The sequence below is a fragment of the Phyllostomus discolor genome, chromosome 3 (genome assembly GCF_004126475.2).
Source record: "Phyllostomus discolor isolate MPI-MPIP mPhyDis1 chromosome 3, mPhyDis1.pri.v3, whole genome shotgun sequence".
Taxonomy (NCBI): Eukaryota; Metazoa; Chordata; class Mammalia; order Chiroptera; family Phyllostomidae; genus Phyllostomus; species Phyllostomus discolor.
The window spans coordinates 40,463,416-40,477,282 of record NC_040905.2 but is presented as its reverse complement, the minus strand read 5'-3'; the positions used below and the strand labels follow the sequence as shown (position 1 = coordinate 40,477,282).

At 46.0% G+C, this 13,867-nt stretch overlaps 1 protein-coding gene across 1 annotated transcript in view; it reads right to left on the bottom strand.

The window, feature by feature from the left end:
* Window positions 1-12,426, bottom strand: part of MAST4 (microtubule associated serine/threonine kinase family member 4) — a 532,524-nt gene extending 520,098 nt beyond the window's left edge. The window contains 1 exon segment of the mRNA XM_036019855.1: window positions 11,825-12,426. Within this exon segment, the coding sequence (XP_035875748.1) occupies window positions 11,825-12,169 (345 nt within the window). The 5' untranslated portion in view covers window positions 12,170-12,426.
* Window positions 12,427-13,867: the final 1,441 nt, after the last annotated feature.

Sequence of the window (13,867 nt, the reverse complement as noted above, 5' to 3'; positions counted from 1 at the left end):
AAGTAATAATAAAATCAGTAGACTGGTAAAAAGCAACTTCTGATAGATTGATTTGTTATACTGTATTTGTTTGTCAATTGCAGTTGACATACAATATTATATTAAATTCAGGTATATAGCATAGTGATCAGAAGTTTATATAACCTACAAAGTGATCACCTCAATAAGTCTATTACCCATCTGACACCATGCGCAGTTCTGAGGAGTACCCATTTCACACCATACGTAGTTATTACAATATTATTGACTATATTCCCTATGCTGTACTTCACATCTTCATTACTGTTCTTATAACTGCTAATTTGTACATCTCGATGCCTTTCACCCTTTTCACCCAGCCCCCACCCCCAACCATCTGGCAACCATCAAAATGTTCTCTATATGACAGATGAGAGTTTAACTTTGCAAGCAAACTTTGATCCACTTGCAGGCCTGAGCAGCAAGGATCCAGAGCAGTACAGGAGGGCCCTGCTCATCTGCCAGGGGGAACAGAGACCATACAAATCCTTTAAATGAAAGAATGATTTTTAAACATCAGAAGCTATTGACCTAGCACACAGGAATGACAGACTTATGAGGTGACATGTGGCCCACAGAGAGTAAGTCCAGGCAGCAAGCAAATCACAAACCCAAATGTTCTCTGCTTAGAGCCTATAACTAGGAAAGCAGGTTCTGCCACTGACCTAAGGATTCACAGGTGGTTCTAAGACAGAAAGTCCCAGTTCCACAGTCAGAGCCTCCAGGAGCTAGCACCAAAAATCATCCTTCCTAATTCCCTAGAACAGGAGTTTCTGATGCACACCACAGTATGGTACGGCACCGAGAGAAATCCACAGCTGGTCTTGCTATTCAGAGTTGAATTCTCTTGCAGGGACTGGCAGGTACCCTCAACGTTTATTCTGATGACTGACAGAAACATACCAAATAATTTTAAAAGATGAATAAAAAGGAAACATATAGGTGAACTATATTTCCTCTGCATGTTTAAGTCAGCATGAGCTGAAAGAAAGAATCCATGAGTAAGTGTCCTTGTGAGAATCCCTTTCAAGACTGCGTTTCTATTCATACATCAGAAAACACAACTATCAAGTTTTCAAAAGAAAAATGTGGTTGAACGGTTCTATAACAAATTACATGCCTACAACAACTTTAAATGTTTTAATTAATGCTCCTGTAGTAAGAGGGAATCAAACTGGAGCTGGAGCTGAAAGGGCCTCTCATTTCATCACCTGTGAGGCTTGCAGAGGCTAATAATTTGCCTAGCAAGAAGCTAAGACCAAGTTCAGACCTCCCTCCTCCTGTGCCAACACTCCTGACAAAACTGCCAGCAATCCTGCAACCTATTTCCACTGGCAGCAGTTTTATCCTGAGTACTAATGAGTATAGCCCAGTGTCTTTGTTAATATTTTAAGGATAGTTGTCAAAATGTCATCAGAAATTAATTCCTTTAAACATATAGCCAAAAATGGCTTACTGCTACCTGCATGATTATAATGATCAAAAATTATCTAAACAGAAAATAGTCTGTCCACATCAACAGGAAAATACATATTGATTTAGAGTCAAAACCTTTCATTTGTACAAACCCACTCAACCCATTAGACTGAAAACCTAACACCCAGGATCAGAGCCCTGGTAGGTCTTAGCCCTGACCTTAACAAAAGCTCTACAGACACTTAATCCAAACTCTTAAATGCCAAATGCACAGGGACCTGTCTGCTACGTGGTGTTTCATTCACTCAAAGATCTTTCGTTCTCCCATCCTGTATTATAGGCCACATCTGTGCTAGGCTCTGGAATACAGAGACGACCAAGAGGCTGGGACCTTAGGGAATGCACAGTGTTCCTCAATGGTCTCTGGGAACCTGCTCCGCCCTCAGTCTCACCCCACAATTCTCCTCCTCATTTGTATCACGTTGAGAAGATCACTTAGCTACGGTATGGTAATTAAAAGAGCAAATGCACGTGAAACACTCAGAATGCTGTCTTGACACAGGATACACCCCAACTGCCATTCTGTGCTCTCCCTGCTGCAGAGGTTTGCATTGACAAGACACTGTTCCCACTCTGAGGGGCCCACAATCTAGTGAGGGTGGAGAGGGCAGAGAGAGAGGTGGGGTGGGGAAGAGAGCAAGATTAACTATTAACTCTTCTACGAAAACAAATGTGTACAAAATGGGAATGAGAGGACAGTTGAACTGATACCAGAAAAGGCTGTGCAAAAACTGTTAAACACCATAAAAATATTAACAAAACAGACTTATCTGGTACATCCTAGGACCAAATATAGCAAAACCCTACTATCTTCAACTTTTAAAGTTAAAAAAAGAAATCAAGACTAACTACTTTTGTTAGTAGCACACGTAATTTCATACTCACTTTTATGAATTAGTATGAATTTAGTAATTTCATACTACCTCTTATCCACTTTTATGTCTTCAATAGCCTTCGAAGGTGACTGATGTGCAAAGGGATTGCCCTAAAGCACTACAAGATGTCCAATCACTGTGAAAAATCTAGCTTGTTCAGCACAGAATAATAAGGCAGGAAAACCGCACCATGACACATTATAAGGGGGAGGGGCGAACTATGCAACAAACTGAGAACAAAAAGAGGTTTCAAATTAATTCTTGTTCAATCATAAAATTCAAAACCAAAAGGCCTTGCCCCCAAACATGCTGTTTAACAAAGGTTTTACTACAATCTTCCCACTAAAGTGGGTTCTCGTATTCTTTTTAAAATTCTGATGACCAAGCTGTAGAAAGGGAAGGTGGTGGAAAGAAACAGGAATGAATAAGAACAAGGAATGACAGGCAACCTAATACACAGAAAGTGATGACTCAGAAATAATTCTGAAGGAATTTAAAACAGTATGATTTTAGCGGGCTACCAAAGTGTCACATTGCTACTCTACTGGTATAACTCTTCTCAATCGGTCTTATTCCCAAATTTTAAAACAGTTGCCTTCAGCTTTCTCCAGGCAGAAATGTTTTAATTTCAAAAGCATAACTCTTGAAAACAAAAGTGATATGTTAACATTTTAATAAAGAAAATCAAGAGAGTTCAAAGTTGTAATTTCCATTTTATCTCCTGTCCTCATAGCAGAGAATGTGGACCACAGCTGGGACCACGGCTGGGACCCGCCCGCCACCACAGTTAAAGTTATTCCTAAAAATCTCTGAAGCTGTCTTCCAGCCAACAATGAACTGGGGTAGCTTATTAGGGTACTTCATGCCTGTAGAATAAAACACCCACAAATTCCAAGGAAATAAAGTGGCACATTAAATAACGTTCACAGAGATGGAATTTCAAACAATAGATCATTTAAAGGAGCAGCACGTAGGGCAAAGAGACAATTGTCTTTCTCACTTGACAAGTACTTTTCCTCTTAACTCTCCTTCGCTTTCATGCTCACACACGCTTGCTCAGTCTTTAATCTAAAGACGGGACCACATGGCACTTCTACTTACTACTCTGAAAAGAGCCACGAGAACAGGAAGGTCGGCATTTTCTTGGGTCTTCCTGGCATGTACTGTACCCATCTGAAATGGGTCTGCAGCTCTCGTCCTTAGGTAGAACTTTTCAGTGGTCCTTTCTCTCCAAACAAGCACTTGGGGCTGCCCTCTTCTCTAGAGTAATTCTCTCCTCATCTTCTCGGCAGCCACTAAGTGGGATTCCTCAGAGCCACCCTCTTAAATTGAGAAGCCCGGGTGATGGCTTCCACTAAGCCTCAGGTGATTTCAGTTAAGCACCCAGCTAAAACTAAGAGCGACCAAACAAATGTTATGAGTTTGCATGCACAGGAGCTAAACTGTTTCTATGGAACCAACTTATTTATAAAGAACATATTTTTGAAAATAATTATTTAATCTTTCTACACAAAATGGATTTCACCAATCTGCATTCTATTTCAATAGTTTAATGTAGTTTAGCTAGTAGTGTTTGCCCTAAGAAGCAATTTTAAATTTGTAATTTCTGTGACTATGTGTCAATGACAGAATACAGTGACATAAGATTTTAAACACCAATTCTAACCCAACTTTACTTTATTTCCCTACCACTGATGAGGCACTGGGCCCCTCCTGTACTACTGAAGGTGTGGGCATCTCCACATACAGAAATACCTGAAAAGGTAAATGTTAACACCAGAAGCCCGAGAAATGATGGTATTATTAAAAAAAAACATAGAAAGGCACAAAATTATTGGCCAGGATTGAACAACATACCTAACTTCTCAGATTGTTTCAAAAAGCAGCTAAGTTCTAAAGCAGAAGCCAAAACACCTGTGAGCTTGCCATCCCCTATGAACACCGCAAAATCACAAAATAAAGAACATTAAAATTAAATTTTCATTTTCTACATGATAGCCTATAAAATTTGCTAAGAAACGCTGGTACTGCCAGTCTCCTCCCCACCTTCCTCTTACCCCCTATCAGCACAAAGCATTTAGGCTGAAAGGTTCAGTGGAAGTAAGTACCATAATCAAAATTATATCGAATGTGTCCAAGAGGAAAGTTGTTGGGCTAGCAAAGGCGTACAGGCCTAGGGTACAAGTTTATAAGCTGTTCCGCAGACACATGTATCTGATTATGAATGCAAATCATTCAAATAAGCAGTGAAGCTTTTCTTTAAGAGAAGTTGGAGGAGCCACCAGAAATTTCACACAGGTTCTATACACACTTAAATATTAGCTTTCGCATGTGTACCGCTGACCACGGTCCTGAACCAACATCTCACATTTAGGGAAGGGGTTTCTCTCCAACCCTGGGAGCGCAGGGAACCACCGTCCAATCCTCCCCAGGAACACTGACCCGGGGGTTGCGGGGGGGGGGGGGGCACTAGGAGAGAAGGGCAAAGAGAGGGAGAGAAAAGCACACAGCTGCTGCTGCAGAGATTTCTGTTTCATCATATTTTGGTTATGTTTTGCTCCAAAATAACATTGCCAGATACGGAACCAGACAAAATATCGCAGACATAAAAGAGAACCAGAATCCTTGAACTAAACGATGCAAAGGTGTGTTGATGCCCACCTGAACAGGGCCATGGGGCAGAGCACAGGGCTGGCAGAAGGAAAGCGAACAGCGGTCACAGTACCAGCCCTGGTGCTGTGTCCAAAGTGCTCCTGGTGATTTGCATTTTTACTTTAAAACGTGAATTGTTTACATTGTCCCAAAGGGACAAAACAGAATTTTTGTTGGGAAATTTATATACGTGAGTTCTTGCATTTTTATGATTTAATGCATTTCTAACAGATTTCCCCTCTGCAAGGTTAGGGTAGCCAGCCCCCTCCCACCACCCCCTGTGATACTTATGTGAACCAAAGTTGGTCCCCATAAAAATCACTGAATTTCCTTGTTACTCCCTTCACAGCCCCTAAATCATTACCCAGGAAGCTTAAGTGAAGTACAGGGTCATCTCGCCAGCCTCTCCACCGGGCTGACATGTGCCTTCTGACCCATTCTCATGGTGTCCCTAATAACTCACATGTTCATAGAGCCTTTTTAGGATATTATTTAATGAATGATCACTAAGAGCAGCTTCCATGAGCAAAAGAGAAATAGTGTCTTAATAGAAGGGTTAATGGGCCATATACCATAAAACTTTGCTGTTAGTACATCATAAGAATGCTCTGTCCATGAAATTAAAAGTGGCAACTGTGCTACACATCTACCTACTCATGAATGACAGGGCCGGCCAGCACTGCCAGCAGAACATGCTGGTGGCACAGCACTTCAGGGAAGGGACCTGTAGGCTTCCGTTACTCCTGGCTCTGGCACCGATACTCTGCAGAAACCAGCATTTCCATCCTCAGTAACAACAGGAAATTCCATTAGTTCTCATAACAACCCCCTGTAATAAATATCGGCATGCCCATTTTACAAACGAGGCAACGGTCTCAGTATTAATAACCTTTCCAAAGTCACATGGCCTACACGGGGCTGAACCAAGGTCATTAGTCCGTACCCTTAGGCACTAAGGGCCCTGATCTCGGAGCGGGGAAACGCTGGCTGCTCTCTCTGAAGGGATAAAGAGGCAGGAGTACAAGCCCTTTCCAGGCAACCCTACAGAACTCGAGAATGTGATTATAAATGGCACGGGGTGTCTTTCATCTAAAAACTACAATCACCCCTTCTAAGATATGTGTGTGTGTGTACATGCATGTATGTACATGTATGTACACATACACACACTCATCCCACTCAGTTTTCTGTAATGCCTGGCCACCTGGTTATGGACCCTCCTCACGGTGAGAAACCTCCAAGCAGGATCCTCCCTACCTGTCATCCCCTGCACCACACCGGGCAGGGATTCCACACCCTTCTCCACAGCGACGGCCTGAGAACACCTGGGCTCTTTACACAGCATCCGGTAAGTCTGGGGTGGGGGGGCAGCCTTTGTCACCGGCTCCCAAACACTGGCAAAATATAAATATTTGACACTTCCTAGAATACCTCAGGCCACAGGAAGGAAGGGTCAAAGCCTTAGCTCTTTGTGCCGACCCTTCTTTCTCTAGGAAAATCCGAGCCCACAGCGAGACTCGGGTAATGTGTGCTAGCTCACAGGCACCACCCTGCCAGTCGCCGGAGCTTCTCACACCATCTCAGAGCAATTTCCTCTCATGTTCGCCTCAGATAAATATTTCCCAGCAATTCACTATGAAAATGAGTACTTTCAAGGCCCTCTTCTCAAGTCCATTTATGTTAATAAAGCCTTTCCTTCAAGAAAACAGTAGGCTTAAAGCAATATCACAATGAAAAGTAGAATTAATGTTCACACTAATATTCTCTGGAAGAGGCCTAAATTCTTCTCCTTCTGATATTTCATGGGTTTACCTGGAATGCCGGGACCAGCAGGATGCCACCTTCTCAGGTTAGCCGTGCCAACCCCGAACATTGGAAGGAGCTGCACCAGCAGTTCCCAGCAGGCGGGCTGCATGCTGCCTGGCCTTCCTGAAACACAAACCCGATCGCAGCACTGCCTTGCTTCAGATCCTTCAGTGGCTCCCATACCCTTACAACAAACTCCAATAGTCTCTGTTCAACCCAACTGCTGTTTCCCCTTCAAGCATCACCTGATGCCATGCTCTCCTCTCCTCCAGGCCAGACAGATACCTCCAGACCCACCATCCTCTCCTGCTACCTGCATGGGTCCTACCCCTCCCCTTCTCCCAGCTAACGCCTACTCACCCTTTAGGTCTCAGCTCAAAACATCACCTCCCTCAGTGAGGCGGTTCCTCCCAGACTGAATGAGTTATACACAGCAGGCACACACTCCCTCACAGCCTTTGAAACCAATTAATTAATTAATTACCGTGAGCTTAGTCACTATCACTTCCACTACACTGGAAGTTGCATGGGGTCAAACTACCTGTCCTGCCTACCTTCGTGTCCTTGGTGCCCAGGATTCTATAAACCTCAATCCTCGGGCTGACTGATTTTCGGAACTCGCTGCTCTTATGGAAGCAGTGAGTCAAAAAGCAGACTTAATAATACATAGGCCAAGATTTATGCACCACTTGTTTTTCCAAGTCTGTAGCCACTGTGATTAATAAAATACAAATCTAATGAAAACCTTTACTGAATTCATGGTTGCTTTTTGCTATTTATTCTCTTATCCAATGAACGGTAGAAATTCATCAACTGCATCGCCATCACATGGGGGACCCCACACACATCCGACGTGGTGCTAAAAGCAGTCCTCAAACTGTTTTTAATAGAACAGTTAAAAAGTGTCCCATAATTGTGCCAATTGTTAATAAGGGAAACTGTTTCCCAACTTGGGCCAATAAAATAAATCCTTTAGTGTAGTGGAGGATAAAGGAGACACTTGGTATTGAGTTGAAAATCCTTTTAACTACTAAGCCTTTTTTCCCCTGCCATTCTGAGTCCCTGAAAATTTCAAGTTCAAATACACAATGTAAAGAAAAGTTAACGCACAAGTCCCTTCACAGGTGTTCTGAGAGGATCCTCAGGGATTTGACTATGTTCAAAAGTTACCTGGGAACACTGCCCTTTCTATTTTCACTCTGATCACTGACATTTTTTTGATAAGAGATCTAGAACTTCACGCATAAATCACAATTGACAAAACAAATCAAATGTGCAGCTATTTTCAAAGATGTCATTTTTTCCTCATCCGTTCCACGTGTATTTGCTACTGAACCCCCACTACACATCAGAGGCCCTGAGCTAGGCACCCAGAGACACTCCCACCCTTAGGAGCTCACTGACACACAGCAACCGGCACCAGGGACTTTATTAGGCTCTTTGGGAAGGGACAGGGCAGACAGCCTAAAAGTAGAAGCACCACAATTTGAAACATTGCTGGTCTACAATAAATGGATTAATTTATGTAACAAAAAAGAACCCTCAGCAATGTTATCAGAGGAACAGGAGTTCAATCTAGATTGTCATAACTGTCAGAAACGCAACCCACTCCCCCTCAGCACCCACTCACCCCAAATCCACAGGCGTCAGGAAGCCGTGGTCAAGTCAGACGGAGTTTATTTAAACAAAAAGTCTCGTGCCACCTCCAACTCTCGGTGCGTTTGGCATTAAGTACCTAACAACTACAATCTCGGCCATGGCATAAACTCAGGCACACCTCCTTTTATTTGGCTTTGCTCTACTGTGCTTCACAGATGTTGCATTTTTTACAAATTGAAGACAAGACCCTTCCCCAACAAAAAGATGACCACTCGCTTTATTTCCATACTTGCTTTATTGTGGTGATCTGGAACTGACCCCGTAAAATCTTCCAGGTTTGTTTATATTATTTTTAAGCACCAGGAGTTTAAAGGACTGACTGAAGTCTACAAGACTATGTAAATTTTCACAAATATTGACAGTAAGATAAAATATGAAATAGTTCAAACACTGTTGACATTACTAGGTATATTGAAAACAGAATTTAACAAGGTTGTCAAAAATTAGCACTGCACTAATACACTAAACGAATTTTGCTGCTTTACAAAAATGCATGCAATAAATTACTATAAAAATAACTTTGGAAAAACAATTTCCCAAGTTACACATAACAATTTTAAAATCTAAATGAATCTCTTTCCATTTTATGGGTTGTACTTAAGCCTTTTAATGCTTTATACTCAGTGACTTGCTATATAACAGTACAGTAACAGTACCTGCTATAGAATACAACCTAAGGCAAATAAAAACTCTTTTATTTGGCTTCAGAGAAGCCTCGGGTTCTCTGAAATTATGTAGCAGATTAAGTATGCTTAAACAAAATAAGCCAGCCCAAACTTATACTTCCATTTCACAATTTTTTTTTATCACAAATGAACTTGAAAAATTAGTATTAACTTAGCACTCAATGCTATATGTTAACTATCATGCTAGGATTAAATTAGATGGTACATATAAAACGTCCAATGACTCTTGCTAGTATTTCCATTCCAGAGGTGAAAAACACTGGGCTTATGTTAGTGGAATGGTCCACAGTCCCACATCTAGTTAAGGTGGCAGAGCCAGGACTCAGATCCAGGTTCTTCCACTGAACCGAGTGTTTGCAGCCTGGCGTTCTGACTGGACCCTCTGGAACAGTCCTGATACTTGGGGGTGTTTTCTGAGCAGAGGGTGGGGAGCTTTCATTAGATTCTCAAAAGGCCCACAACCCGCGCCCCTCTCAAAAGTTTAAGAACCACTGCATCATACCATCACCAGTTTACAAACCAGAAAATGTGCACAGGACTTCAACCCCCTTCACGAAGACGATCACACTTCTACTCCTGAGGGAGGAATAAAACACTTGGTTTTTCACTTTCAAATTCTCAGAGCAAGTCAGGATTTCCATTCCTGGACAGTTTCCAGCATCTCAGCTACAGGTTAAGTTACACAATAAATTGCAACAGTGTATCAGTTTATATCCAATTCTGAGATTCACAAATACTGACCAATGTCATTTAGTCATTCCACTGTCCAAAATGTGTTTCAATCAACCAATCCTCCCTGCATTGCCTTGGAAATAAGCTATCATTATATTCACTCCCCAGAAAGTAAAACACTGTCACCCTGAGGCCAGGCAATAAATCAGCGACAGAATACAGATCAAAAGTGAGAAGTTCCCGACTCCCCCAGCCTAGGCTCTGCAACACCATGTCATACACCAAGAGCACCCTCCTAGCTACACAGAAAACATACAGCTACTAACTCTGTCATCTTCTCTACAAATGACAACAGTAAATTAGAATCTAGAAGTAAATGAGTTCAGGCATGATCCCAGCTGCCCAGGGATAAGTGAGCTCATCTCTGAACACTGAGGCTGGTGTCGCAGGCTAAGCAAATGTGAAAAACGTGAAGACACCTGCCTGGCCTCTCCAAAATGAGATGCAACCATGAGGAACCTGGGTTCAGTCCACGGTCTGGTCAGGTGCTCTGGGGCTGCTGTGGCACTTAGCTTAACTCCTGGCCTCCGTTCCCTAGAATCCATCTGAACTTTGGATCCAAACTAAACTCCTGACCAGAAAATGGAGAAGTGTGTGTGCATAAATGATTTTTACCTTGAAGTTCATTGGTCAAGTTACTGAACTTCAGGGGAATGAAACAACTCACCCAACATCTCACAACTCAGGAGAGACAGTTCTGGAAGGTAGGTTTCCAGACACCTGTCCAGGATCCTGGCACTCCTCCGGCAGAATTAGGGAATGGGTCATTGTTATTGCCAGAGACTATGCCAACCACCAGCTCGAGTTTGCTCCATCTCTGCCAGGCTGGGCCTTGACCCCTCACATTGTGCTAGATCTAGTTTTTGCCCCCAGGCTGGGGCTGCTGTCAGGGCCGTGGCCTCAGCTTGCATCTTCTGAGGAAAAAAAGACATTTACTACAGCTAATCCCATTGGAGAGAAGGAAAATACCACTCTGGCACTGAGGAATTAACTTCACAAGCAGGCTGTGTTAGGGTAATGTTTTATTTATGGCCCTGCCTAATCAGGATGACTGCCCCACAAGAAACCTCCAAAGCAAACAATCTTAGATATGAAGAACCTTATGCCTCCTGAACTGTCCTCCAAAGGCAGAAAAACAGACCAGAGAAAGCAGGCAGAGGGCACCAAAGTCACCTGCTCAATATCTCAGGATGCGACCCACAAGTTTTGGATTAATATCCTTCCAAGAAACTAGGATGCACACAGTCCCCGAAAGAACGTGGGCCCTATTCAGTTTGGTGAGCAGCGCGCATCTGGGCATCTGAAACAAGTCTGAATGGCAGCTCCAGCCTCGCCCTCCAGCGCCGCAGGCCCACAGCTAGGAGTCCTGTGCTGGAGGGCCGCTTCGGGGACCAGCCCAAACCACCCGCGGGAGATCCCGGGCGACTGGCGCCACTAAAACCCCCGCGGTACAACTCCGCAGGGACGACTCCACCTGTCCCCAAACTCCACCACACCATCTCTCCCTCTCACACCCACCCCGTCACCATACTCTCCCTCTACCCCAGAGCTTCTAGGGGGAAGCCACGCCCACTTTTGGAGAATAAGATCGGTTGTGGGGACAAGCCTGGCATCCAGATCACATCCATTCATAGACCCTCCGTAGCAAAATATAGACAGTAAGGAGTTTCCTGCTTTAACATTTTAAAAGCATGCTACCAGGCAGCACAGGTAGGCACACACACACGGAGGTGACAGCCACCGGGACTGACCCACAGGGAGGTTCCTGTCATTACCCCGGCTCGGGACAGAGTACTTGCGGTCCCTCCCCACATCCATGCCCCAGTGAACCCTGCCCACCGCCCTTGTACAGGGTGGAGAGCAGGGTTCGCCAGACAGCCGGAGTCCGGAGGGGCCGAGGTGGGGAAAAGCGGTGCCCACCTCCTCGTCCTGCTCCTCCTGGGACGCGCCGCTGCCCCGGGGCTCTGGTGGCGCGGCTCCTCCGGGGGGCGGCGGCGCAGAGACTCCAAGCTCCAGCACCACGCGTGTGGGAGCCCACGCGGCGGGCGGCCGGGTGCCCAGGGCGCCGCCCGGCGGCGGCGGCTGCTGCCGGCAGAAGCCGCCGGGCTCCCCTTCCTCCGATAGAGTTTCTGAGCCCGAGGAGGACTCGGCCGAGGAAGCGCCCTGCGAGGACGCGGCGGTCGCCGCAGGGGCAGGAGTCCGCGCACCGTGGCTGCTGCAGCCGCGGGGCACCGGCTCCGGCGCCTCCGAAACTTTCTCCCCCATTTCCCTCTCGGGCCCAAAGTGCAACCCGAGGGGCGGCTGGGGTGCGGCGTGCACTCAGCGCCTCCAGGGAAAGCCGCGGGCTCTTCGGCTCCGACTCGCCGTCGCTGTCGCTCCCGGGCTGCGGGGAGCCCCGCCGGCGACTACATGGCCAAGGCGCGGTCGCCGCAGCCCGCCGCCAAGTTAGCAGCCGCCCGGGTCCACGGGTTGATAAGGGCTCCCGCGCGCGGGGACATGCCAGCTAGGGTCCGCGCTCTGCGATCCACAGTCCTCCCGCGCTGCGCCCGAGCCACCGGGACTGCGGCTTCTCCAGCAAAACCTGCCTACGGGACCGAGCGGGGCCGGCGGAGGAGACGGGCAGCCGGGGAAGCCAATGGCAGGGCGGGCGCGCCGGTGGGCGGAGGCTGCGGCGCCCCGGGCCGCACGGGCGTCAGGTAGGGGAGGCGGGGCCGTGGCTCGGGCTTCAGGGTCCGGAGGGAGCGCTGGGTCCCCCAAGGAACGCTGGGGTGGGGAGGACCTGGGCGAGGCGCTGGCCTCCTGGAGGCTGGAAATGGAACCCGGAATACGAGCCGCGGCTGAGACTCCAAACTTAGCGGAGGAGTGGCTGTAGGTCCTTGGAACGACTCCAGGAGATGGCTGAGCAGGCGGTGAGACCTTGAAGAACTGGACTTTGTTTAGAAAAAGTGAAATCGAGGAAACTGACCAAAAGACGAAATAACAGGGCTTTGATGTGAAAAAGAAACACACCTATAGTCATGCACACACACGCACCCACCAGCTTGCCGGAGGTGAAAGGGGGAAATTTCATGGTATAGGGAGTGGATCCAATCAGAGCTGATATCCAATCCAGGATTTGCGATTTAAGCTCCTGGGGCCTCAATTTCCTCAAGTGGAAAGGGAGGCATTAATATTTGCCTGTCTATGGGCAGAATTAGAGCAACTATATATAAAGCCTTAGCAGACTGTCTGGCTTAGACACCTGGAGAATATTCAAAAGGACATTTTTCAGTCTTTATTTCTGTGTATAAACTAAAAGGTTAAAGACTTGAACCTTTTGAAAGGGAAGAAAATAACCAAATTATGCTCCCATGTTTAGTTAGAACCAAGAATACACGCAGCACTTTGAGGAGGCTGGACAAAGCTGAATGACAAAGGGCTCTATGGCCTCCCGTTGCCTGTCTGTCTCTCCACATCAGCTAAGCGGAGAATGGGAAAAGCTCACATTTCCAGTTTACTTTCTCCTAGCCCCGGGCTGTAAATCAGCAAGATGCAGGACCCGGTGCTTCATTTTCCTTGCCTCTCAGAACTAGGAGAAAAAACTTTCACCAAGGCACCAATAGAATCACTTGAAGGCCCTTCCCGGGGCTGGAGGAAGTAGCCTTCGGGGTGATGGGGTGACTTGAATTACTCAGAGGCCAGCACTTCGCCCAGCAGTGCGAAATAAATGATTCCTCCCTTGCTTTTAGCTCCAGTGCTGTTCCGCGCTCTGGCAGTGTGACCTGGGATATGAATTCAAACAGCTTCAGTTCCACAGACATTGATGAAGATGTGTGCCAGGTGTTTGCAGGGGATACAAAGATGAATAAGGCAGGTTCCCTGCCCTTGAGGAGCTTATGGTCAAGCAAGAGATTGATGCTGCATAATATAGCTCAATTATTAATTTTTGAAAGCTGTGGTAGTGCTTCAGGACAATGTGCCTTG